The sequence below is a fragment of the Sarcophilus harrisii genome, chromosome 2 (assembly GCF_902635505.1).
Source record: "Sarcophilus harrisii chromosome 2, mSarHar1.11, whole genome shotgun sequence".
Lineage (NCBI taxonomy): Eukaryota > Metazoa > Chordata > Mammalia > Dasyuromorphia > Dasyuridae > Sarcophilus > Sarcophilus harrisii.
Window position 1 is genome coordinate 652,099,393 of NC_045427.1, and position 25,799 is coordinate 652,125,191.

The 25,799-nt window shown below is 52.9% G+C and overlaps 1 protein-coding gene and 1 long non-coding RNA gene across 2 annotated transcripts in view; one reads left to right on the top strand and one right to left on the bottom strand.

Annotated features, from left to right (window-relative positions):
• Positions 1-968: 968 nt before the first annotated feature.
• On the bottom strand, positions 969-1,812 carry LOC116422005. The gene is made up of 2 exons (XR_004232613.1): positions 1,744-1,812; positions 969-1,312 (listed from the first exon to the last, which is right to left on the bottom strand). It is a non-coding gene; the product is annotated as an uncharacterized LOC116422005 (long non-coding RNA).
• Positions 1,813-2,084: 272 nt separating this feature from the next.
• Positions 2,085-25,799, top strand: part of STAMBPL1 (STAM binding protein like 1) — a 36,327-nt gene continuing 12,612 nt past the window's right edge. Inside the window, exons 1-4 of the mRNA XM_031956987.1 lie at positions 2,085-2,171; positions 18,857-18,941; positions 22,913-23,130; positions 24,381-24,456. Of these exons, the coding sequence (XP_031812847.1) occupies positions 18,912-18,941; positions 22,913-23,130; positions 24,381-24,456 (324 nt within the window). The 5' untranslated portion in view covers positions 2,085-2,171; positions 18,857-18,911. The remainder of the gene's footprint in view (positions 2,172-18,856; positions 18,942-22,912; positions 23,131-24,380; positions 24,457-25,799) is intronic.

A 25,799-nucleotide genomic window follows, 5' to 3' on the forward strand; every position in this document is an offset into this window, starting at 1 on the left:
GTCAGGAAGAGGTGCTCAAATCTGACCTCAGTCACCCACTGGCAGCAGGACTCTAGGCAGGTCACAGCTTTTCTCAACATCAATTTCCTCATTCGTAAACCGGTAATAGAATCCTTATTATTAGAGTTGTGGGAAGGATCAAACGAAGTGAAAGCTGTGCAGCACTTTATAAATCTTAGAGTACTATATAAATGTACTATATGCATCCTATATAATCTGCTTCCAATTTGTTATGATTTATTATTACTGCTATTAAGTGGCTCAGTGGTTAGTCCTTTGGGGCAGGAAGATGAATTCAAATCTGATCTCAAACACTGACTGACTTCATGGCTCTGGGTAAGAAACTTATCCTCATCTGCTTCAGTTTCCTCATCTATAAAATGGAGATGATAACCTTCTCAAGCTTCTTGTGAGATTCAAATGAGATAAAGTGGGCACTGCGCTATCTAAATATTATTATTATTGGGATTCCCCCAAAAGAGAGCAAAGGAAAATTAAAAGGATCCCTAAAACCCCAAATCTTTTAGGATCTCTTTTTGTGGATAAAACCCCAAACCTTTGAGGATCTCTTTTTGTGGATAAAACCCCAAACCTTTGAGGATCTCTTTTTGTGGATAAAACCCCAAACCTTTTAGGAGCGCTTTTTGTGGATAAAACCCCAAATCTTTTAGGAGTGCTTTTTGTGGATAAAACCCCAAACCTTTTAGGATCTCTTTTTGTGGATAAAACCCCAAACCTTTTAGGATCTCTTTTTGTGGATAAAACCCCAAATCTTTTAGGAGCGCTTTTTGGGGAGGCAAAGATTTGTGAACTGACTCTACTGGGCCTGTATCCCAAAGAGAGCATAAAAAAAGGGGAAAGGCCCTACAGGTGCAAAACTGTTTGTAGCAGCTCTTTTTGTAGTGGCGAGGAACCGGAGCCTGAGTGGAGGGAGGCCCATCAGTTGGGGAACGGCTGAACGAATTATGCTCTAGGAATGTAATGTTTATTTTGCTGCAAGAAATGAGAAAGGGGATGATTTCAGAGAAACGTGGGGAGACTTGCAGGAACATCAGCAAAGTGGAAGAGCAGAAGCGGAACGATTAAGCACCCAGAACTCCAACGGGGCAAAGAAAAGCAGCTTGGAAAGGCTCTCCTCGTTGCAGGGAGGGCCCCAGGAAGGAACCTGCTCTCCAGCTCCCGCGAGGTGATGGATTCGGGATGCAGACAGAGCCACATTGGACAGTGCGGGACGTTGTGTGTGTTTGACCGCTTGTTTCCCAGCTTGTGGTCCGGGGGGAGGGGGAAGGAGGGGAAAGTCAGCGCGCCTTCCCTGAAAAATAAAATAAGATGGAAACAGCCCGACTCACTGCGTGGTGGAAGCAGCGTTGGTTTAACCCTTCGCCTGCTGGATTTTTAGCGAGCACCGAGTAGGCAGAGGTCGCGCTCTCGCCCGCTGGGACCAGAGGGAGCAGGAGTCGGCGCTGACCGGGAGATTTCAGAACCGCAGGAACCCGGGACAGCCCCCCCACCCCGGCAGCGCAGGCCGGAATCCCCGGGCCCTTACGACCCTGGCCCGGGGTCCCCCGCGCAGTGGGTGTCGGAAGCAGGGCCGGGAAGCTGCATCCTCCCGGAGCCGAGAAGTGGCTTCCCGTTTTCTGCCGGCTCAAGGCTGAGCGGGGGTCGTCGGGAGCGGCTCGTCCGGGGGCCCTCTGTCCGCCGCGGCCCCCGACCCTGCGCCCTCCGGGAGGGCCCTCACTTTACCTGCCCGCGGCCTCAGGATGCTGCGGCGGCGGCGGCGGCGGCCGCGGAAGGAGGGGGAGGAAGAAGAAGGGGAGGCGGGGCGGGGGCGGGGAGGCAGGGGAGAGGGCGGGACCGGGCCGAGCAGGCTCCGGGCAGGAGGCCGGCCAGGGGCCGTGAGTCAGGGCCCGGCGGGGACGACGCTCCGGGCCCGATCCGGCCGCAGGTGACCGGCCCAGCCGCTGTCCAGGGCTGCCCGGGAGGGAGCCGGCGGCCGCCACAGCCTCGGAAGGGGGAGCCCGCGGCCGGGGGCTGGCAGGGGGAGCCGGCAGGCGGGCTCGGTGGGCGCCGGGAGCCCCGGCTCTTCCTCGCCGAGTGCCTCCGATGCCGGCCGGACCGCGGGGGACCGGCCACTAACCCGGACCGGGGAACCTGCGCATCCCGAACTGCTGGTGAGCAGCCGTGTGCGTGCGCGCGCTTGCGCGGGGGAGTGTGCGCGCGTGTGTACGTTTGTCGGGGTGCGCTTTCTGCCCTGGGGCGCTCGGACTGAGGGGCTGTCCCGTGCAGCGCGTGTGTGCCCGCGGGGCCGTGCGCACCTGCCCGGACCTCTCGTCCCGCGCTTGGGGCGGGGGAGGGGCGGAAGTGCGCTCGATGGCGACAGCTGGCTCGCTCACCCCCGCGGGGGCCCGGGGAGGACGCCCCTCCCGGGCCCCGCATCCCCGGCCCCGGCTCCGGGACAGCCGGAGGAAGGGGACCGGGCCGCTCAAGGTCACACGTGGAAGCCGGGCCAGAAGTCCCCGGGCGCCCGGCTCCGAAGGCCGCTCCCGAGAAGGGAGGCGCGAGCCCCGGCCCCCGGGGGAGGGCGGGAGCACTTGGCCGGGAGCTGGGGCCGTCAGCGAGCAGAGCAGATGTTTGTGATGGAACTTCCCCTGCGGTCCTCCCGGAGGGGGCCCCGGCCAGGTGGGCTCTGGCCCAGGCGCGCGCACGCTGCCCTCAGCTGTGTGTGTGTGTGTGTGTGTGAGAGAGAGACACACGCGTGCGCACGCTGCCCTCAGCTGTGTGTGTGTGTGTGTGTGTGAGACAGACAGAGACAGACACACGCGTGCGCACGCTGCCCTCAGCTGTGTGTGTGTGTGAGAGAGAGAGACACGCACGCGCACACTTCCCTCAGCCTGTGTGTGTGTGTGTGTGTGGTGTGGAAGACAGGACAGACACCGCGGCCCACCCCCCACCTGTGTGTGTGTGTGTGTGGAGAGAGAGAGGGGGCGCCTTCCCTCAGCCTGTGTGTGTGTGAAGGGGGCGGCCCGCTCCCTGTGTGTGGTAGAGAAGACACGGTCCCCCTTTAGCTGTGTGTGTGTGTGTGTGTGTGAAGAGAGACAGACACATGTGGAATGCCCTCAGCCTGTGTGTGTGTGTGTGAAGAAAAGACCGTTGGGCTGCCCCGCCTGTTGTGGAGGTGGGTTTAGAGAACACGCGTGGCCTGCCCCTCAGCCTGTGTGTGGGTGGGGAGTGGAGGAAACGCGGCACTTCCCCAGCCGTTGGTGGGGGGGAGAGAGGAAACACGCGTGCACGCTGCCCCAGTGTGTGTGTGTGTGGTGGTGTGTGTGTGTGGGAGACAGAAGAGACAGACACACGCGTCCAACCTGCCCTCGTGTGTGTGTGTGTGTGTGTGTGGGTTGGAAGAGCAATGCGCGCGCGCCCTCACCTGTGTGTGTGTGTGTGGAGTGTGGGTGTGTGTGTGGACGGGGACAGACACGCGCGCACCTTCCCCAGCCTGTGTGTGAGGTGTGTGTGGGAAGGAGACCACGTGTGGACACTGCCCTCAGCCTCTGTGTGTGTGTGTGAGACTCAGAGGCAGACGGAGCTGTGGGGGAGGGGGTAAGGCGGAGAGAAGAAATCCCCGGGCCGAGCTGGCCGGCGGTTCACGGGCCCTGCCCCCAGACCCCTCGGGCTCCCCATAAATAACGTAACCCCTCTCTGAGCGCCCCGGGACCGCCGTGCTCAGCGCTGCTGGGAGAGCGCCCGCCGCGGGGGCTGCTCTTGCCTTGAGCGCAAACCCGCAGCCTGGAGGAGAAATAACGAAATCCAGGCGGGCTGTGCTGCCGCTTTATTACACAGAGTAGCCGGGCTCCGGCCCGGCCTCCGGCCCGGCCTCCGGGGCCACGGCTGTAGACCTGGCAGGAGCGGAGTCCAGACGCCCCCCTCCCTCTACAGCCGGGGAAGCCCTTCCGGGGGGGCTTGGGACTTTGCTAAGGCCACCCAGTCCAACGCTGGGGAGCTGCTGCAGGTTCGGGAGAAAGAGGGCCGGGGAAGGTCCCATGCTGCCCACGGGGCTGTTATTTTGAAAAGGGAGCGCTGCTGGCCGAAGCCGCCGCTGACGCTGGGAGCGGCTGATGTCAGGGCAGGAGTTTTCTTTCTAGATCTCACGCCCGGCACCACGAATGCTCCTGGTCACACTGGCCGCAGCCCGGCTCCAGGGCCTTCCTATTATGAGCGCAGAGTTCCCGGCAGAGTCGATAGCTGGCCAAGAGTTCTGCTGACCTTTTCTTCCCAGAGTTTTGTAAGAGGGTTTTTTTTTTTATGACTTTCCTGCCTCCCCTCTTTCTCTGTCTCTGCTTAAATTTTTCTTATGCCCAAGTATATCCACTTCTCCCTTATTCCTCTTTTCTCCCCTCTCCCTTCTCCTTTCCTCTCTTCTCTTTCCCCCTTGCTCTCTCCTCCCTCCCTTCCCCTTCCTTTGCCTTCCCTCCTTCCCTTCTCCTTCTTTTTCTCCCTGCCTTCCCTCTCCACTTTTCTCCTCTCTTCCCTTCCCCTTCTCTGTCTCTCTTCTTTTCTTTTCTCCCTCCATTTTCCTCATCTTTGGGGGGCCTTGGAGTCACCCATTGAATGTTCCCAGCCAGGCTGCTAAATTTAGCTCCCACAGTTACACTCCCAGACCAGCCGCGTCACCGCAGGATCTCAAAGCCGGAATTGACCTTCGCCATCGGCACCCTTGTTTTTCAGGGGAGAAATCCGAGGCTGATGATGGAGGACTGAGACCCGGTCCCCTGACTTCCCGTGCAGGCCTTTCTTCTCAGAACAAGGATGTTCATTCTGGGAAATCTTATGGGGTTTCTGGGTTTATTTCAGTCAGCATCCCCTCCCTGCCCTTTAACCTCACCAGCCGGGTCATTAAAGCGTTTACAGCAGATAGAACCACTGTTGGCGATTTTCAGGTTGGACGGGGCTGAACCACATCCCTTTGTCCAACAGGTCATTTAACAGACTTGGTCACTGAGGCTCAGAGAGGGGGTGACCTATCCAAGGTCACCCAGCTACAAGGGCAGAATTGAAGCTTTGGAGCTGGAAGGCACCTGGGAGGTCTCCCAGTTTAAGTGACTGGGAGCCAAGAGATAGGCAGAGGTGAAATGGCTCCTGGTGGGAAGTGGCAGGATTAGAATTCAGCTCCAGAGCCTTAGTGAATGTCAGAGAAACTAGACTAGTCTGTCCTGGAGGGATTTTCCAGAGGCTTTGCTATTGCTGGCCCAGAGGAGGTGCCTGATAAACTTTCCTTGACTGTGCCAATCCCAGGGATGAGGAATGGAGATTGGGAGGCCTCTCCACAGTTCTCAAGGAAGCGAGTGGGACTCTGGGAGTGAGACTCTGGCCTCGGGCCCTGCCTGCTGGTCTGTCTCTCCTTTTCCAGACCAGAGGGAGAAAACAAGATCCAGCTAGGCCAAACCTTGCACTTTCCAGAGGAAGAAACCTTTCCATAAAAGGGGTTTAACCCTCTTGTTTAAGAATGAGAAAATCAAGGCTGATGGAGAGATCATAGAGTGGGATTTGAACCCAGAGCCCCTAATTGCAGTCAGTCCACTCCACTGGGAGGAGGGGGTTCTCCTTAGGAGACCAACTGGATAATCTTGGAGCAGAGGGAGCCATTCCTTCCAGCCCCAGCCCCGCCGCCTTGGGCCACTCTCCAAAGAGCCAAGCTTCAGATTATTGTTAATATTCTCTGCATAATTATTTCCAGAGTTAAAAATAACCAAACGTGCGTTCTTTCGGCCCGGCGGTGCACGTTGCCTAGCGACATGGGTTCAGGGTGAGTTTTTGCTTCCTTTTTTTCTAAGTTACCCCTTGTGTTGCACAGAAGCAGCTGGCCCCCGGGTTTCCGTGAGCTCCTCTGACTGGCAGAGGACTCCGACAATAAGTAGAAGAAGGGGTGGCCTGGGAGTTAGGAGAGCAGGGTCCAAATCCCCCTCGGTGATCTCTAAAGCCTCAGTTTCTTCATAGGGAGAATGGGGGGATGATCCTTTTCTTCCTACTTAGGGAAGGGGACCTTGGATCCTGCCCCACCATTTGAAAAACTGAGGTCCAAAGGAGATCAATGGTTTTCCCAACACTGCTGGTCTCATGAGAGTCACATGGGAGCCCCTTATTTCACATCCAGCTCCTTCTCCTATACCTCGCTGCCTTCCCAAGGTTCACTGGAGGAGAGGAATCTGTCTAAGGCAGGAAAACCATGAGCAATTTGTCCTCAGCCACTCCTCCTTGCTGGGATAAAGGCCGTGCTTCGTTCCTCCCTTCCCCACTGCCACGGCTGGCGTCTCCCTGGGGCCTCTGTGCTCCCCTAGCTCTCTGCCTCCATTTCCTCAGTGGATCCCCCAAGAGAGTTGGTGAGGAAGGGGTTAGGCACAGGAAGACTGAGCTAGGTCCCAAGCCGGGGCTCACTCTGATGCCTGAGAGAAGGAGCCCGAAGTCCTGGCTTCAAATCCCTGCTTTGTCACTCACAAATTACAACGGTGGGCAAGACATTGACCTTCTCTGGATCTCACTTTGCTGGCCTTTTTAATGGGGGCAGAGATCAGTCTAGAGGTTTGGTGTAAGGAGAAATTCAAGAGGAGAAGAGGAAAAATGTTTAGGGAGAGGAGCAAAGCTTGGATACAGGATTTAGTCTGTGTCAGGGTGGGCCAGATTGGGGGGGAGAGGTAAAGTTTAGGAGGAAGCTTGGTGTGGAGGAGGCTAGATGGATCTGATGGGACTTGGTCCAGAGAGCCTTGAATGCCAGGAAAGAAAATTTAATTAATAGGCAACAGGGAGTCATATGGTTAGATTTGGAGTGGTCTTTGAGATGCGGATTTTAGCCAAGCATTTGATCAGATCTCTCGTGCTGTTCTCATGGGCAGGATGGTGAGGTGGTGAGTGATAATCCCATATAGCTGGTGATGGAACTAATCGAATGACTGTAACCAAGGGGTAGTTTATTAATGGTTTACTATCAAGTTGCAGGGATTTCTGCTTAGCCCCATACTATAGATCATTGCTATCAATGATGTGGATAAAGGTGTAAAGACGGCAGGTTTATTGGGTGTATAGATGATGAAAGGACATTTAGGGGCTGGGAACATACTGGGTAATGGAGTCAGTATCCAAAAAGATACCAAGTGAATCTAGTATGATAAAAATGCATAGAGACAAATGTCAAGTATTATACTTGGGTCCAAAAAATCAACTCCATAAATCCCAAGATAGGGAAGCTGTGGCTTCCCAGAAGCCAGTCTGCAAAACTGTTGGCCATTTAAGCACAAGTCAAATATGGAATTAGATTGTTCTCTGGTGGGTGGTTGTGGCAAAAAAGTAAGCATGGGTTCTCAAAAGCTCCACCAGGAGAGCACATCAGCTCTGGGTGGTCCATTGCTACTGGGAAGCTTCAGGGATGAGCTTGGGGACGGACTGACTGTGTCTACTTTTCAAGGACCGTTCCAGCCAAATATGGCAAGCTTTTCTCACCAGCACGCTGCTTGCAATTTCTTGTGTCTTGCCCCTGATATTTCAGAGTATTTAAGAACCTGGGAAGTGATGGTACTGTGTCCTCTGGCCTGATCAGAACACATCTAATGGCTTGTATTTAATTCTTGATAACCTGGGATCATCCTGAAGAGTTCATTCAGGACGGTGAGGGACTCTCAGAACATGCAAGAAGTCACTGGGGCTTCTGAGTGGAGATTTCAGGCAGGATGCCAAATGTGGTCTCCCTTATCATACTGGTCTACTTCCTGTTCTCTGTGTGGAAACATTTAAAAACCTCTACTTTTTAGGTTCTCTAGAATTATTAAGAAATAATATTTCTGGGTAGCTAGGTGGTGCAGTGGATAGAGCACTGGCCCTGGAGTCAGGAGGACTTGAATTCAAATCTGGACTCAGACACTTAACACTTCCTGGCTGTGTGACTCTGGGCAAGTCACAACCCCAAATACCTCAGCCAAAAAAAAAAGAAAGAAAAAGAAAAAAGAAAAGAAATAATATTTCTTTTCAAAATCTTTGGAAAAGCCTCCAGTAAGGGCTTGTATAGGTTGAGGGCCAGAAGACCTTCCTTAAGGACATGAGTTAAGAACCAACCTTTGGAAGTATTTGGAACCAGCGCCTCTCAAGGGGAAGGCTCCTCTTCCTTTGGAAGGGAGCGATCCTCCTTCCTCAATGCCATTGATTGCTCCAAAGGAGAGCCCAAGAGGGGATGAGACAGCGACTGTCATTCTGGAAGCTTGCTCAAACTGGTGTGTTCCATATTCAGATTCTTTTTCCTTCAGTGTTTCCTATAAATGTTACCTGAGAGAGTCATGTCTTAGGGAATTGAGTCCTCTACCAGTTGGGGCGTCTCTCTCTTTATGCTAGAAATACGTGGATATGTGATGCGTGTTACGTGGATATGTGATGTGTGTTAAGTTTAATGAAGGCGTTCTGCTCACGTTGAACCTAAAAAGCAGAATGTAGTGTTGCACTAATATTGGGATTCACAGTGTTCTGAGACCCTTGAATGCCCCATTTCACCGGCCAGCTATGCCCTCTGGCAAGGATACAACTCCCTTCTCTGGCTCACGGAGTCCCCAGCTGGCTTCAGCCACAGCCAAGTGACTCCTGTTAGATGGGGCCTTTCTGATGCCCTCAGACTTCACTGTTCCGTCCCTCTGGAAACTGCTTGATTTGCTTTTTTACCTGGCAGTGTCCATATTTAACCCCCCCATAGAATATAAACTTCTGGGGACAGGATCAGCATGATGTGCTTTGTGTCGAGGAGGTGCTTAATAAATGTGTCTGGACTAACCGATGGCAGCAGAAGGGATTTCTGTTCTGGGATAGGTGATACTAGCAGTCCCCCCCAAATGGGGTGACGTGGTGGTCAAAGTTATCCACATCTGCTGTCCCCGGACAGGAAACGTGTCCAGGGACTGAGGAGCTCCTTCCTAAGGCTCCGCACTGTGCCCTGAGCAGACGTGCCAGGATGAAGAAGGCTGTGTGATGGCATCTCGCTGGGCTGGGAGGAGGAAGAGGGATGAGGGTAAGGGAGACCCCGGATGGAGATGAGGGAGTGGGGGCGAGGGGTGCCCATTCCCACCAGCGGCAAGCACGGGCCTTCTCTTTTTGTCTTCAAAGCCCCCATGCCTGCCAGTGTGCCTGGAACATGGGAAGCCCCTGAGTCATTGCACGAATCAGGCCGGTTTAGGGGAGAGAGAAGGGAACAAGAGGAGGGTGAGTTAGAATTTGGACATAGGATCAGAGATCTGGAATGAGGAGTGTTGAAGTTCAGCTCTTTTTTGCTCTATTAGTACATATTTACTTCAGTCTTGATGGGCTGACATTGTAGGTACCCACTCTTTAAAAAATCTTTATGCATTTATTTACACAAAAGAGGTTTAACCCACTTATTTTGTGGATGAGAAAGCTAAGGCTGACAGAAGTTAAGTGACTTATCCAAAATGACACAGGTAGAATCGGCCATTTCAGTTGATCTGACTCTTTGTGACCCCCGACTCTCTGTGACCCCATTTGGAGTTTTCTTGGCAGAGCTATTGGAGGAGTTTTGCCATTTCCTTCTCCAGATCATTTTACAGATAAGGAAACTGAGGTAAAGTGGGTAAAGTGATTTGCTAGTGATTCTGGGGCTGGATTTGAACTTGTGTCCTCTGAATCCAGACCCAGAGCTCTTTTATCCAAACAGTGATTCCCCCAGAGCTGTTAGAAAATCCTGGGCTCACCCAGTTGGTCTCATTATCTCAACATTTCAGCCTCCACCCCTGTAATCCTTAGTTCTCCTCAGGCTTCTCTTGCCCATGAGTCCTTTCCCAAACAGGATCTCAAAGGACTGGGAGCTTTGTAGAACCCTGTGAGGGAGGTAATGCTCCCTCACTTTACAGAAGAGGAAACTGAGGCCCCGTGAGTGAGGGATATAGGGCTTAGAGCAAGGAGCAGCCGGGGATTTAAACCTGGGGTTTGCTCCTCCCAATCTGGGTTCACAGAATGCTAGGCCGGAAAGGGTCTTGGAGGCTGCCTCGTGTGGCCAGGGTCTGCCGGGGACCCCCTGCTACATTCCCTCTGCCTTGAGGAGGCCCCACTGGGGACGGCTCCGCCGCAAGGAGGCTCCCGGGTTCCCTGCATCCTCTCCATCAGTCCTGCTTCTTCCCTCTAGGCCCAGAAGATCAATCCTGGGCCTTCCTCATGGCAGCGGTTCTGGGGCAGCCAGCGGCCCCCTCCTCTCTTCTCCCTCCGGCCAAGCATCCCCATGCCCTTCTTCCATCCCTCCTGAAGAGGAGAAAAAGGGACTCGTGGAGGATACTGGGAGGTGTCCCCTCCCCCGCACACGCTGCCCACACCCTTTCCATTAGGCCTGTGGTTAACGGGCCGGGCACCCAGCCTTCCCCCACTGGGCCAGGGGCCGGCTCCACTTATTCTGAGACAGGAGGCCGCCATCAGTCACTCCTCATTAGCTCTTCTTCATGACTGGGCAGGGTGTGTGGGGGAGGGGGGCTTCCTGTTTGTTCTGTCCCCATCTCTGCTTGTCTCTCCTCTTCCTCCCCGCTCCCCGCCTCTGTCTGTCTCCCTAGTTCTCTGTCTCTTTCTTTTTTAGTCTCTTCTCTCTGTGTCTGTCTGTCTGTCTGTCTGTCTCTCTTTCTCTCTCTCTTTCTTTCTCTCTCTCTCTCTCTCTCTCTCTCTCTCTCTCTCTCTCTCTCCCCTCCCCCTTCTTTGTGTGTGATGCAGAAAACCCAGAGCATCCATTCCTCCAGCTCACCGGAAGGACCCCGGCCAGAAGGGGCGGGCCTCTGGGGGGGATGGACCCAGAACAGTGACTTGAAGATTTCCGTGGTTTGGTTCATGGTGAGGGCCTTTGTTTCCTGCAGCGTTCTGCCATCTTGTGCCAGAATTCCCGCCGAGCACTCCCTGCTTCTCTCTGAGCCCCCCATTTCCCATTGCTCCTCATTCTTCAGATCCTGAGGGGGAGCCGGAAAGGGCGGGGGCTCCCCTCATCCACCCCCCTCGTTTTATGTGGGAACTGAAGTCAGTGTCTGGAGGATCTCGTTCAGGGTTACTCAGAGGTTAGGGAGCACTCCTGGACGTGAACGGGGGTCCCCATCTCCTATCCAGGTGCACTTGCTCTCATGGGAGCCGCACCATGGACTCAGAGCTCGAGGTCAGCAGAGCTTGTGGTCAGCAGGTCTGGCCCTCTCATTCCACAGATGGGAAACTGAGGTGGATAGGGATGAGCAGACTGCCCGAGGCCCCGGGGCTTGGTTCCCTTCCCTCCCAGCTCTTCCTCCCACCATTATTTATATGGAGATGGTTGTTTGAACGGCATCTCCTTTGCTGGGAGCTCCTTGTGTTTAGCACAGTGCCTCACATACAGTAGGTGCTTAATAAATGTCTATTGATTGACTGTTAGAAATCAACTATTCACTCATTTGGGGCACACTTGGAAATAAAATTGGAGGCATAAATTGGGGCAGGTTCCTGGAACCTCTGGAAAGGAAAGGCAGCAGTCTTGCCCTTGCTACTTGGAATCTGGGAACTCATCCATTCACAAGCCCAGCCACACTTTCCCCTCCAGTTCTTGTCCAGGACTTTGCTAGAGATAAAGTGAGATAATATTTTGTGCCTTCCTTAAAGTGCCTTCTGAATGCTGTTTTATTGTTATTCAGGGAAAGGGAAGGGATTAAACATTTATTAAGCACCTAATGTGTACCAGGCTCTGTGTCTTAGTGCTTTACAAATACTATCTCATTTGATCCTCCCAAACACTCCTTTGAGGTAGGTGCTTCCATTATAATCACTTTACATTTGAGGAAACTGAGGCAATCCCAGCTTAAGTGCTTTTCCCAGGCTTAAGCATCCAGGAAGTGTCTGAGGCTGGATTTGAATTCAGGTTTTCCTGACTAAGGCCCCTATCACTGGAGGTGATCACAGAGGCCACATGGCTCTGTCAGGGCTGTAGTAGGTTCTTGCTGAGGCAGGCACTGGACCGGGCAGCCACTAAAATCCCTTCCATCCCTGGGAGTCTGTCATCTGGTTGGAGGCCTTAGAACCTCACTGTCCATCCATGGACCTTCAGGAGCCCGAAGGGCACTGAAAGGGAGACGGGGTGGGCACCAAGAGGCCGTAGCGTATTTGCAGTGTGGATGACGAGCAAGCAATGGGAGCAGGGAATTGTTTTGTATTCTTTTCTTTTGTTATTCTCTAGTGCCAGCTTTGCCACGAGGCCTTAAAGCGAATGAATTTTGGATGCTTGATATTGTTCAAGTCTAGGAATTGTATGATTCCATAAGGAGGTTGGCTGGTCCCGTGATGAGTGAGGAATCAAAAATGGTGACCCAAGAACCCTCCAAGAGGGTCTCCTAGAAAGCCTCTCATGAGATTAATGGTCCAACATGGCTCCCAGATGGGCTCAGCCGTGCCCTGATGCGAGGGGCATCCCCACCGATGATGGGCCGAAAAGGACAGAGGTCCCCAGATCTGAACCAAAGCCAGGGTCCGTTGCAGCAGCCTCTTGTCCTTCCCAGTCCTTCCTCAGCCGCCCGTGTGGGCAAGGCTCCAAGCTTCATTTTCCCCATCTGGAAGAGCGAAGGTTGGATGGGATTATTCCCGAGATCCTTCCCTCCTCCAGGCCCTGTGATCCTCATGACCCTGAGTCATCGGGCAAAGCTGAAGTTGTGCTGGAGGAGGTAGGAGCGTGTATTCTGGGAAGAATTCCAGCCAAGCTGCTTAGAATGGAGGGGAAAGGGAGAAGCTTCGGCACTCTGGCCTCTCAGAACAAGGGGTGACCAGGAAAATTCACTCGGGGTAACCGGTGCTCTGGCGAATTCTCCTGGGGACCTCGGGCTCTAAGAAGTGCTTCTCAGATTTCCCAGGGAGGCTTGCCCTTCCAGCCACATAAAGCCCTTCCCCAGTTCCAGCTTCTTTCCAGTTCTTGTAGACCTGCTTGTCCCAGCTCAGTAATGAGCTGGAGGAAACATCAGGTCATACTTTGTTCTAGTCGCCTAGCCCCAATAACACGACCCTGGGGGCCTAAGACCCCCAAGTCCGTCCCCTTCTTACCGAGGAGAAAAACCCAGTTTTGAAGCATGAGGGTGACGTAGTTCACTCCGCTGGTGGCCAAGCTCTGCCTCCTTCACTCCTCTGACCCAGGGTGCCCCTCCATGTCTCTGCCCGGGTCTGCTTCCAGGAACCCTGACTCATTGCATTATGGGAAATCAGCTCCACCACTGGCCCCAGTCTGATCATCTGTGTGGCCATAAAGGGTCTTAGAGAGAGATGGACAGTGATATTGGCATCCTGAGGACGGGACTCTCCTTCATCAGGGTGGAGTCTCAAGCTGGGCTGTCTCTAAAGAGTTTGACTACATGACCTTCTGTACAACGTAGCCCAGCCTGGGAGAAATCCGGGGCTGGAGAGAAAGAGCTGTGGCCTTCATGGCCCTTCCCTTCCACAGTGTGAAGCGGGGAAAGTGACCATGTCACAGCCATCTCCCTGGCACTCGTTCCCTTCCTCCTCCACAGTCTGCTGCATGTCGGGGGCAGGAGGCTCGAATTCTAGATCCTGGGTTCGAATGTCAGCTTAGTCATTTCCTGGCTGTGTAATCCTGGGAAGATTATTTTAACTCTCCAGGTGTCCATTCCTCATCTGTAAAACCAGGGGCCAACCTGGGTGACTTGTCCATTCCCTTCTGGCTCCAAAAGTGGGATCCCGTGATTCGACTCCCCTTGCCTTTTGGGCCTCGGATCAATATTTCCAAGTGAGTCATTCCCCAGGAACATTCACAGGTGGAGAATGACTTCCCGAGGAAGTGGCCCCTTCTGTGGGCCAGAATGAGGCTCTGCAAACGTCCTGGGAGAGGGGCTTCTTACAGAGGGCTTGCTGATCCAGAACTCTGCTTGTTCTGTACTCACTGCCTTCTGGGAGTTTTTGGTTTGAACTTGTAAGTGTCAAATCTTCCAGTCCTGACCTTTCTTCTTAAGGAAATTCTTATTTTTGTATGACCAGGATGCTAAGGAGAAGGAGCCCAGAGGTTGTACATTTCTCTGGGCCTGGAATCAAAGCATCTTGTCGGGCTTCCCGGCTGCACGACGTTGGGCAAGTCGTGCTCCTGCGCTCTGGTTTCCTACTCTGTAAAATGAGTAGGTTAGCCTGGGTGGTCTCAAAAAGTGCCTCCTCCTTAAAGTCCGTGATCCTTTGAGATGAATGGTGGGATAGGACAGTGGACGTTGGGATGATTTGGGAATCAAAAGACCTGGATTCAAATGCTGACCACAGCATTCACGGGCTGACCTTAAGCCGGTGATTTAATGCTCCCAGAGTCTGTTTCCTCATCCAGAGATGAGTGATTGAATTATGGCTTCTCTTCTAGTTCTCCATGAGTGATCCTATGAATTCCATCTTCTTCCCTTCCCTACCCCCCCCCCCCCCAGACTCTCATACACACACACACACACACAGACAGAGAGACAGAGAGAAATCAGGAAATCATCTAATTAAGTTATTGTTGAGTTTGAAGAAGGACAAATTGCTGTTTTGCTCCCTGTCCTCCACCTTTTCCTGGGGGTGCTCTGACAGCAGCATCCTGGCTCCCTGGGATTTCCGCATCCTTCAGGGCCAAGCCCCTTCCCCAACTCTGGCCAGCCCAACCTTGGGAGAAATCTGTCAGCTCCCAGGCTTGCCCCCTCAAGCTCTGAGTTTGCTCCCAGAGGCCCGTCCCCAGGGCGGATGCAGAGCCGGCAGCGTGAGATCAGATGCTCTGGGTGACGGGTGGGCAGGTCCCGCCTCCTCCCTCTCTTCCCCCGGTGCCCCATCTTTAACATGCCCTGGCCAGTGTACGGCGTTCAATCCCATGCTCCCAATGGCCAGACTCAGAATGTGACCAGTTCCGAGCCCAGAGTGTCTAAAAACCACCTGGACTCCCAGTAACAGGAGCTGCTAGAGATGGAGGTGGATAGAAGGGAAACCCTGGAGGGTGGGAGCAGGGAAAGCCTCAAACCCCTAACTCACCACGAGGTGGCTTGGTCCGACCCCAGAGATGGGGAATGGCAATGGGAAAAGGGAGGTGACTGAGCTGGGATGAGGGGATCAGGGAGTCCACTGCTTGTTCTTCAGAGCTGGAACCTGGGGACCACAGATGTTTTATTACTGATTAATAATAGTGGTTTCAAGTTTGCAAAGCACATTACAGTTATTACCCCATTCGATCCTCCCAACAAGCCAATGAGGGAGGTGTGTCATTACCAAATGAGGAAACTGAGGCAAGCAGAGGTGAAATGATTGTCCAGATCACACAGTAAGTCTCTGGTGCCAGGTTTGAATTCAGCTCTTCCTGATCCCGTTCTACCACTGGGTCTGCGCTGCCTCCCACCCGTCCTGTGTCAGTGACAAATACAAGGAAAGCGAGAGCCCCTCCCGGGGCAGCCCTCCTTCCATTTAAACACACGCCTGATTTTATTTTGTTCATGATTTGATACCAGTCGGGAAGTTCCTACTTATGCTAATCACCTCGGGCTGTCTGGTGTGATGGTTAGAGCCCCAAAGAGCTGAGTTTGAATCTTGCCTCAGATTCTTCCACGTTCTATGACGCGACACAAGTGACTAATTCTCTGTGCCATTAATAACATGGGGGTACTATGAGCACCTTTATCCCTGGTGATAAGGGTCAGAGGGTACCTGCTATGATAATGATAAAGTCCTTTGCAAAACTAAAAAAAAGGTTCTTCTCCCCTTAATTGTGCCGGGGATTTAACCACCTTATCTCCACAGCAGTGAGGCCAGGAATGAGCCAGGTAGAAAGGCCGAAGAAAACCTTTACTTGTAACTAGCGTGTCTCGGGCTGTATCGGAACCTTCCGTGGCCTGCGGCCTCTGACCTGGACCTGCCAGGAGCCCTCTCGCCCTGACTCCGGGCAGAAGGTTTCCGCTGCCCAAGACCCGGCTCTGGAACGTGGGGGCTTTTCCTGCAGCAGTGGGGGAAAGATCCAAGTTCCTACATCAGCGTCTGGGTATCTTGCTTGGGGGCGTTTCTGAAGCCCAGTCACAGAGCCCGCCTCTTACTGTGAGCATTCCACTTGTTCTGGGCCAGTTTTCCCGAGTGTTTGGCATCGGGGGAAGAATTAGCATCGATGCCCCTCACCGGCCTGGTGCTCCCTTGTCCCGCCCCAGTCACTCCTCCCAAGCTTTCTCTCTGACACCTCAAAGCCCCCGCCCTTTCCCTGGGGGATACTGACCCCCTTTGCTGGCGGGATGCCCATGGGGTAGGGGGGGCGGCTGAGAGAGCTCCCGCTCTCACAGTCACTGGAGACACGGAGACCTGGCTGGGTCTTTTTAGATCCCTCCATGTGGATGGATTTTCTCCTTTGTTAGAATGTAAGTTCTGTGAGGGTAGGAAGTATTTCACTTTTGGTACCTCAAGGTGCGGTAGGCCTGCCACATAATAGGTGCTTAATTATTGATGAATAAGCGTCCATTAGGCACCTGATGTATGCCAGACATATGCTAGGCACTGGGGGTACCACAACAAGGACAATGTTCGCTCTCCAAGAGCCTGCATTCTATCAGGATGGTCCCCCACGCATTTACTAGTAGATGTAGAATAACCATATACAGAATGATGAGAAGGGAGTGAAACGGAGGGCAGGGTCTGGACATCACAGAGAAGGGAGAGAAGAAGGTCAGAGCCTCAAGGGACATGAAGACCTGTCATTTGGAACATGATGTCATCAGTGATGGCAGAGTCACGCAGAAATGGGGGCCGCTAAGTCCCCATGGGCTGCATATCGACTCGGTGTGTTAGATTGTCTACGTTTTGTTGTATTTTTATTTATTTTGTTCAATACAGTATTTCTGAATTACATTTTAATCTGTTGGGACCCCGGGGGGATGGGCGGGTGTCTGATGTGAGCAATGAAACAGCCACAGACGGAGAAGGAAGGGTCTCCCAGGAGGAGGAGAACCAGCAGAGAGCAGCGGCATGAAGGCAGGAGAGGAGGCCTATCCGGGAGGAGAGAGGGTCAGGGGTCTAATGGAGAGATTGGTGGTGACCTTGGTGGGGAGAAGGGAGGGAGAAGGAGGAAAGGAAGGAAGGAGAAAGGGAAGGAAGGAGGGAGAGAAGAAAGGAGGGAGGAAAGGAAGGAACGAAGGAAGAAAGGGAGGCAAGAGAGGGAAGGAGAGAAGAAGGGAGGGAAGAAAGGAAGGAAGAATGGAGAAAAAGAAGGAGGAAGGGAGGGTATAAAAGGAAGGAAAGAAAAAGAGAGGGAAGGTAACATCACTCAGTCTGCACCCACAGAGCTCCCATTTGCTTCCACTGCCCGGGCTTGGCTGCTGGCCCCCAGTGGTTCACCTTTCCTGCTTCCTTTCCTTCCCCTCTCTCAGTCTCACTTCCCCAAACCCGCCGGCATTCAATGAAGCTGGAGAGACCATGGACGCTTCTAGCCCCGAGAACAGCGGCCTCTCCGTGGCCCGGTTTCCTGGGCTCGCAGACCTGAGTCAGCTGCTCTAAGCCCCGATGGCTATTTTTAGGTTGTGCTGGCTGGGGGGCTGGGGGGCCGGGGGGGGGGGCCGGGGGGCGGGGGGGGCGGGGGGGGGGGGGGGGGGGGCGAGATTCTGGTGGCTCCTGCCTCCGGCCGCTTCCTCGGGCTGCGATCCTATCCTAGGTGACCCCCTCCTGTCCCACTCCTCCTTTGAGGGTCAGCTCAGCTCAGCTCCAGGCCTGCTGCATCTCCCTATACACACACACATCAGGAAGTCTCAGGCTAGCCTGGGCTGGAGGCTGGTCTGTTCCATAAGCATCCATGGCTGTCCCTGCACCTCATCAGGAAGAAGACCCCAAGCCTGCCCTGCTGTTTCCCAGCTTTGGGCCCAGCCTTTGGCCTCCCTTGCTTCAGGGCCTTTGTCTGTAAGATGAGGAGACGGACTAAGAATGAAGGTGGACGATGAGAGGGGCCGCAGGGGCTCGGCCGGGAGGGGAAAAGGTTCCCCCTGGCGCGGGTGATGATTGGGTGAAGGGCACGGGAACGTTCTTCTGGAGGAGTCTCAGGATGAACAGGGGCACTGCTAGCATGGGACAGGGTCCGACTTGTTGGCTTGGGCCCAGAGAGCACGTGCCTGGTGCATAGTCAGCCCTTTATGAATGCTTGTTGACTGACTACTTGAGGGCAATAGGGGGAACAGGCAAAGACGCAAAACTAGATCGTGAGTAAGGAAAAACTGCCCCTCGCCGTGAGGGGCCTTTGGAGGGAGGAGTTCCGTGTCTTCCCGGCGCGAAGCAGCTTCTCTTTACCCTGAGCCAGCAGCCTCCGGGGTCTGGTCTGTCCTGTGTCCGATGTTCTGTGAGCGTCCCTGTGAGAGCCGGTCCCCGCTCCGAGCTGCCCCTCTCCGGTGACCTCACGGCAGAGGCAGGGTGTGGGATTGACCCACGTTCTTCAGGATTTCCTTTCTTTCCGGGTTGGACCTGCCTCTACTTTAGGGGGAAGCTCCCCTCCCCAGTGAGCAGCTGGTACCTGATCTGCCCTCACAGTCTTAGAGACTTGCCGGGCCCACGGAGGAGGAGCCGGTGGCCAAGGTCCCACCGCCAGGGCCGGGGCAGGACTTGGGCTCCATGCTCTCCACTCCAAGAGTGTCTCTGTCCGTGGTACCCGCCGCCCCCACCTTTGGCTCATAAATGTCAAGGAAAGCCGCGGCAATAGAAATAAACTGACCATTGGTGCAACGTCAATGGGCTTCCTGGAGAGGGGGGCGGCGCCCAGCGCAGGAGCGGCATGGGGCAGACCTTCCTCTGGAGAGCCCCCTGAGGCCCAACCCTGCCAGAGCTTGGACTGACCCCCTCTCCTTACCCCGGTTTTGTCTTCTGTCCACAGATGCAAAGATCGAAAAGGAGGCTGAGCGACTTCACCTGCCGACCCACGCAGCACCATGGACCAGCCTCTGACGGTGAATTCTCTGGTATGTGCCCACTGTGCCCGCTGTACCCACGGGGTGCTTTAAAAAAGGGGACCACCCATTGCACACACACACTCGCACACATACCCACATACTCTCACACATCCACATACTCACACACATGTGCACTCATATACTCCTTTCTCACTCACACTCACACATATACTTACCCACACTCACAAACTCACTTGTACACTCAGACTTACACTCATTCTCTCTCACACTCACAAACAACTCGTGCTCACACATACTTACAGACCCTCACACACTCACACACACTCAGACTTACACTCACATTCTCTTTCACACACTTAGACATATACTCACTCTTTCTCTCACACACTCAGACTCACATACACACTCACACACACTCACATTCTCTCTGTCTCTGTCTCTCTCTCTCTCTGTCTCTCTATCTCTGTCTCTGTCCCTGTCTCTCTGTCTCTCTCTCTCTCTCTCTCTCTCTCTCTCTCTCTCTCTCTCCCTCACATACACACATACCATACAAAAGTCCATGGCCACGGACCCCCCCTTGCTCAGGCTGCCTCTCAAGCCCCTCTGCAGCCACCTGGCATCCTCCCCATCTTTTCCTTTGAGGAAGTGATTAATCACAGCGCCGTCTCGCCAGGACTAAAAATAACTGGGCCGCTCTGCCGCATTCGGCACGCGTCTGGCTCCTCGTGGGGAGCGGGCTTTGGGGGGCACTTTGGGCAGACAGTGTGAGTGCTGAGTGCTGAGGACTCGTGTCATTGGGGCCCTGGGAGAAGGTGATTTATGTGTGGAAAGTCCGAACTGTCTGGAGGCTCCACCACAATGGTCCAGCAACCCAAGGATTACTTGGCTGTTACCCAGCCCACTTTGGGGTCACTTTTGGAAAGGAGGAGTCGGGAATCTTTCAGGGGGAAAGTGCAGTTCTCAGCACTGGGTCCGAAATACAACAAAGCGATGTCGTGGGTCCCTGCCCCATCTGGGCTGACTCTAAAGTTTCGTTTCTCCTCCCAGAAAATGGCCCAATTTTTATTGAATTTCTAGTTTCTCTTTAAGGGTGACTGACTTCCTGCCAATGCCCAGTCTGCAATGAGGATGTTGTGTAAAAAAAAAAAAAAGAGCTTTTTAATTTAGAGCTTGGCAAAAGGCAGAGAGGCATAATAGAAAGACTGCACCACTTGGAGTCAGGAGAAACCTGGATTTAAATCTTACCTTGGATTCTTTTTTTTTTTAATAGCCTTTTATTTACAGGTTATATGCATGGGTAACTTTACAGCGTTAACAATTGCCAAACCTCTTGTTCCAATTTTTCACCTCTTACCCCCCACCCCCTCCCCTAGATGGCATTATCTTGGATTCTTGATAGGTGTATAACCCTACATAAGCCACCTTCCTTCTGAGCCTCAACTTTCTCTTCTGTAAAATGGGGATAATAGTGTCTGCATTACTCATTTCTTGGGGTTATTGCAATCCTCAGATGATAACAATTCCTATTTAGGACTTTGATTCCATTCAAAAATAAACTTCTTAAGGATGGGGCCTCTTGCTTTTTTTCAATTTAATTTTATTCGATGATCAAAAATCTATGTTTTATCCCTTTCTTTTCCTCTTGATCTCACTTGATAAAGAAAAACTTAAACTTGCAAAAAATTATGGCCAGTTAACTAAAACAATCCTCCATGTGATCCATGTTAAAAAAAAAAAAAAAAGATGGTGCCTTCTGTGCCTGAATCCATGCCCCCTCTGCCAGGAGGTGAGCCGCACACAGGCTTTCATTTTTGCCTCTATATCCCCAGTACTGTACAGTTTCCACATAGTAGGCATTTATTCTTGTTGACCTGAATTAAATTGGGATTAACATCTGGAAAGCAATCTGGGAGAGGAGAGGATAAAAAAAGCATGTGGTACAAAAAGTGTTTTCTCAGCCCCTTAAAGTGCCATCTAAAAAGAAGAGGAAAAGGTTCTAATGCATCAGGGTGGCTCGTTTCAGGGTAGCTCAGGCTTCTCAAACAGGAAGGACTGTGGGTTGCTGACAGCTAAGGTTGGATGTCACAGAGTACTGAGAGGAAGGAAGGAAATTGCGTTTGTCAAACACCTGCTACCTGCCAGGTTCTGTGCTAAACACTATATCCTATGAAGTAGATGTTCTTATTATCCTCATTTTATCATGAGGAAACTGAGGCAGACAGAAGGGAAGTGACAACTCAGAGTCACATGGTAGGAAGTGCCTGTGGCTAGATTTCAATCCAGAGCTTCCTGATTCCAAGCCCAGTGCTCTCTCCATTGCACCACCTGCATGTCCAGGTAAAGACAGCAGGTTGTCCTAGAAAAAAACATAAATTTGGGGCCAGAGGACCTGGGTTCAAATTCTATTTCAGCCAGTCACTGGGACTTTGGTAAATCCTAACCTCTCTCGGACAGCTGACGAGGGAGAAGTTCTGAGGTCCCTCCCTTCTTGCTTTGGATCTCTGGTCCCAGGGCCCTCCTCCGAGGCTCAGATGGCTGTCCTAAAATGGCTTAATTCTTTCAAAGAATTCCAGCAGGTGTGCAGATAATATGTCATAGGAATAAGAACAAGAGCAACACCAAGAGTGACTGGCATTGGTTTGTTAAAGCTTAGACACTGCATTACCCAGGTGTCTACATCTCCTTTTAGCCTCATGATAGCCCTGTGAGTTACGTGCCCCATTTTGCAGATGAGAAAACTGAACCTCAAAGAGATTAAATACCTTGGCCTTAATAACACCAAATTGGGGAAATCATAAGTAGCATTTGAACCCAGGCTTTTCTAGCTCCCTGTCCCAGCACTCAGTGATTCGGTAAGCTGAGTGATTTGGGCCAAAGGAATAGCCCCATGTAAAGAACTCTTTCTGAATGCTGACTTCCTGAATTCTGAAGAAATATTTAGTAAATATTTGCTGAATCCTCTGAAGCTCTTTGATATGGTATTTTTCTTCTACTGGGACAGCTTTTTGGACGAGCCAGGCAGGTTTAACCAGGGCTGACCACGGGCACTCTGTACCAGAGAATAAACATTTAGGAGCAGCACTTTCTCCCCACAGTAGTTTGCCAGGCCACACCACCCACTCCTCATTTCTCATCTGGCCCCAGGCCATGAATCACTGGGTCCCATTGTCACAAAGCCTGATTCAGAGGGATTTCTGGAAGCCTTCATCTAGCTTTCCCTCCTCATGGAGATTGAAAGGGTGGGGATTATTGGTGGGGATAGACACTGGGGGTCCGCTCAGCCCCAGGCAGCCTGCCTTCTATCTCATTCCTTCCCAGTGGTTTGTCTTGATTGGAATCATTCCTGGTAATGACTGTGAAGACCAAGTTAGCACTGAGTTAAAGTCCTTGGTCTTTATTCTTGGTCGTTAGGAGTAGAAATGAATTAGATGGAAGCAGAATCTCCACGACCTCTCCTCTTTGTCTCCCGCCCCAAAGTGACCCCTGACTTCTCAGGGAGGTGAGAACCCCAAAAAGGAGGTGATTACAATGACTGTTTCCACTCGGACTTAAGCTGCTTGAGGGCAGGGCTGCTTCGTTTTTGTCTTTGAATTTTGGGGACTAGATTGTCTTTGTTTCCCAGAGTTCTTAGAGGCTTATTGAAGCAGAGTGGATTGGATTTTGCATTGAGCTGTCGCTTTTCTAGGAGCAGGATTGTTAAAATGGGAAACACAGAGTTTCTCCTTTCAGCATCTCCATCAGCACCCTGGGGGAAGAATCAGAATTCCAGGGCTTTCTACTTAATACCTGAGTGACCTTGAGCTAGAGGCCTCCGGGGGCCCTTCTAGCTGGAGATCTGGGAGATCTGGAGAAGGGCCCCCAGAGGCCTCTAGCTCGAGATCTGGGGTCCTTGGTTGGAGCTGGGTGGGCTGACCTTGGAGCTCCAGCCCCATGTTGAGCCTGCCCGGGAAGAAGGGCGGATGGCGGCTCATTCCTGGAGGTGCACTATTCCATAATAAGGGACCCCTGTTCCTTTACAGAAAAAGTTAGCCGCCGGGCCGGACCACACGGACACATCCCTGAGTCCGGAGGAACGTGTCCGGGCCCTGAGCAAGCTGGGATGCAACATCACCATCAACGAAGACATCACCCCGCGCCGCTACTTCCGATCTGGGGTGGAGATGGAGCGAATGGCGTCCGTGTACCTGGAGGAGGGAAACTTGGAAAATGCCTTTGTCCTCTATAATAAGTTTATAACGTAAGTCTCTTGTGCCTATCTCCAAATGCCCTGGACTGAGTGTCTGTCACTGGCCAACTGGTACTTTGGGAGAATCCCTGACATGGTCTAGAGCCCCCATTCTCCTCCTGGTCTAGAGTGGCTGGGCGGGGGGGCACGGAGGGATGGATGAGGGGAGGGAGCCGGGCTCATTTTCTCAGAAGGATAGAATGGAATACTCAGAGGCAGGGACAGCTTCATTTTCCCCTTGTGTCTCTGGTGCCTAGCATACCATCAGAGCTTAATAATTGCTGATGGATGGATTATTAACACCCTGGTGCCAAATCCTGCCCCTGCCCCTCCCAGCTCTGTGACAATTGTTTTTAAGTTCTCTGGGACCAGGGATAAAAATCCACAACAAGAATGATCATGATAACCGTGGCATTTATCTAGCACTCTGAGCTTCAGAAAGGGCCTTTCCTAGTATCTGCTCACAACAGAGCCCTGGGAAGTATGTGCCATTATTACCCCATTTTACTGATGGGGAAACTGAGGCAAACAAGAGCCACCCAACTAGTAGAGGAGGTTTAAAAAGCTTGGGTGACCTTGGGAGGAAGCTTCATTACAAGTGTTGACCCGTCCACTGGCTCATCTCCTGTTTTCTGCTGTTTTCTGGGAACTCACAGATGGGGGAGGAGGCGGCTTGAGAAGGGGGTGAGGAAAGTTGTTTAGCAACAGCAGAAAAACAGGAAGCCTCATACCAGATCCTGCCAAAGAGGAAGGGAAAGGGGCTGCCCCTCTCTGCCCCGCTCCAGTCCCCCCTGGGCATTGCAGAGGCTGGGAGCCTGGCAGATGGCCCTTCCTCTCCCTTGGGGGCGGGCTTTCTGTTTCCCTGCATTTATCTCATAAATGTTGGAAGAGGAGTCGTTCCCACCCCCTGCCTGGGGCTGCGGCCCGGTCCCCACCCAGGAGGGTTTCTCAGGCAGAAATCACAAGCCCAAAAATCTTGTTGACTGTTCTGTGCCTTCCTGAAGAAGTGGGAAACACTCAGTCTGGGGGTGGAGGCCCTACTACTGAACCACACTGCCTCGGGCCCACGCCTGGCCTTGTTCCACCTTTCCTCTCAGAGCGGAGCCGACCACTCCACTCCCCAGCAGACCCCGAAGGGGCCCAGACAGGAGCAGGAGTGAATTAAGCATTTCCCACATGAAAAATACACTTCTCCTTTCTCCACCGATGGTCTCCATCCCTGGCCATCATGTAACATGGAGGGTCTCTTCTTTCCTCTTCAGCCTGTTTGTAGAAAAGCTGCCCACTCACCGCGACTACCAGCAGTGCGCAATCCCCGAGAAACAGGACATCATGAAGGTATGGGAGGGGCTCTCCTGCCTCCCCTCCTCCTCTGCCCTCCTGCCCCGAAGTTCATTTTGGTCTTTCTTTGGCCACTTAGTCTCCAGACATGGTTGGTGGGGAGGAGCCACACCAAGACGGCCACCATGGGACCCCTCCTCAGTCACAAAAGTGGGGGGCGGGAGCCATCCTTCCTCCAAGGGAATGAGCCAGGGACCATCTTTCTGGCTGAATTGGATTGCTGCTGCGGCCTGTCCTGGGAGGACACGGGTGGGACGCTGTTCCAGTGGTGGAGAGTTCTAAAAATCCCATGTCTGAGCCCAAGTTGAGGCATTTTTGTCTATAAGAACCTGGCTTCAGAGCTGTTGAATGGGGTGATCCAAGATGGACAGACTAAGGCCTCCCGCAGAAAGTGGGAGCGGATCTGATGGGAGGGACGGAGGCTGGGGACAGACTAAGGCCTCCCGCAGAAGGCCAGAACAGAGCTGGGTCTTGGAGGCATTCAGAAGCTGGAGGAGGAAGGGAGCAGCCGGGCCCCCTCTCCTTTCTCTGCACTTTACAGTCTTCAGACAGTGACTCTGGGACACTGAGTGACTGACTTGCTCAGCATCACACGGCCTGTGGGTGTCAGATGCAGGACCTGAACCCAAGACTTCCAAGGTCCCCTCTGATCAGTCGGGTCCTAAATGTAAATATGAAATAGCTTTATTTTTTTTTTTCACTTAAATTCCTCCCAAGCTGCTCTTTTGTGAAAGAGGCGGATGTTCCCTAGTAGCCAGCCCCAGTAGAGTAAGTGGCGTGTCTCCTTCCGCGTCTGGCGGCCACCCTCTGTCCATCCCAGCTGGATTTTCTGCAGGTGCCTGGGAGAGGAATGGAAACGTGCTACTCTGGGGAGAACAGTGGCCTAGCGGGGAAAGAGCTGGCCTGGCTTGGAGTTCTGCCTTTCCTGCAGCTTAGAGGCTTCGTGACTCATGACAGTGTCCCCGGGGAATCAGCGGAAGCCCATCAGTGAAGGGGCTTCCTTGTCACTTCCTGAAACCAGTGAAGACTTGAGTTGAGACCCTCCATGTTCCCACCCCCAAGTTCCCTTGTGTGAACGTTTTCACCTAAAACCAAGAGCCTTGTGTTCAGAACGAAACGCCCCAGACCGGAATCTTGCCAAATAGAACCCCCACCGCACTGGGAATCCAGGGTCTTGTGTTCAAATCCTAGCTCTGACACTTAATGGGCTTGTGACTTTGGTGAAGTCTGTTAATCCCCCTGAGACTCAGATTTCTGTGCTTTAAAATGAGGGGTTGGACCAGATTCCCTGGGATCCATTTGGGATCTGGGATCGTGGAATCCTAAGTCACTGGACCTGC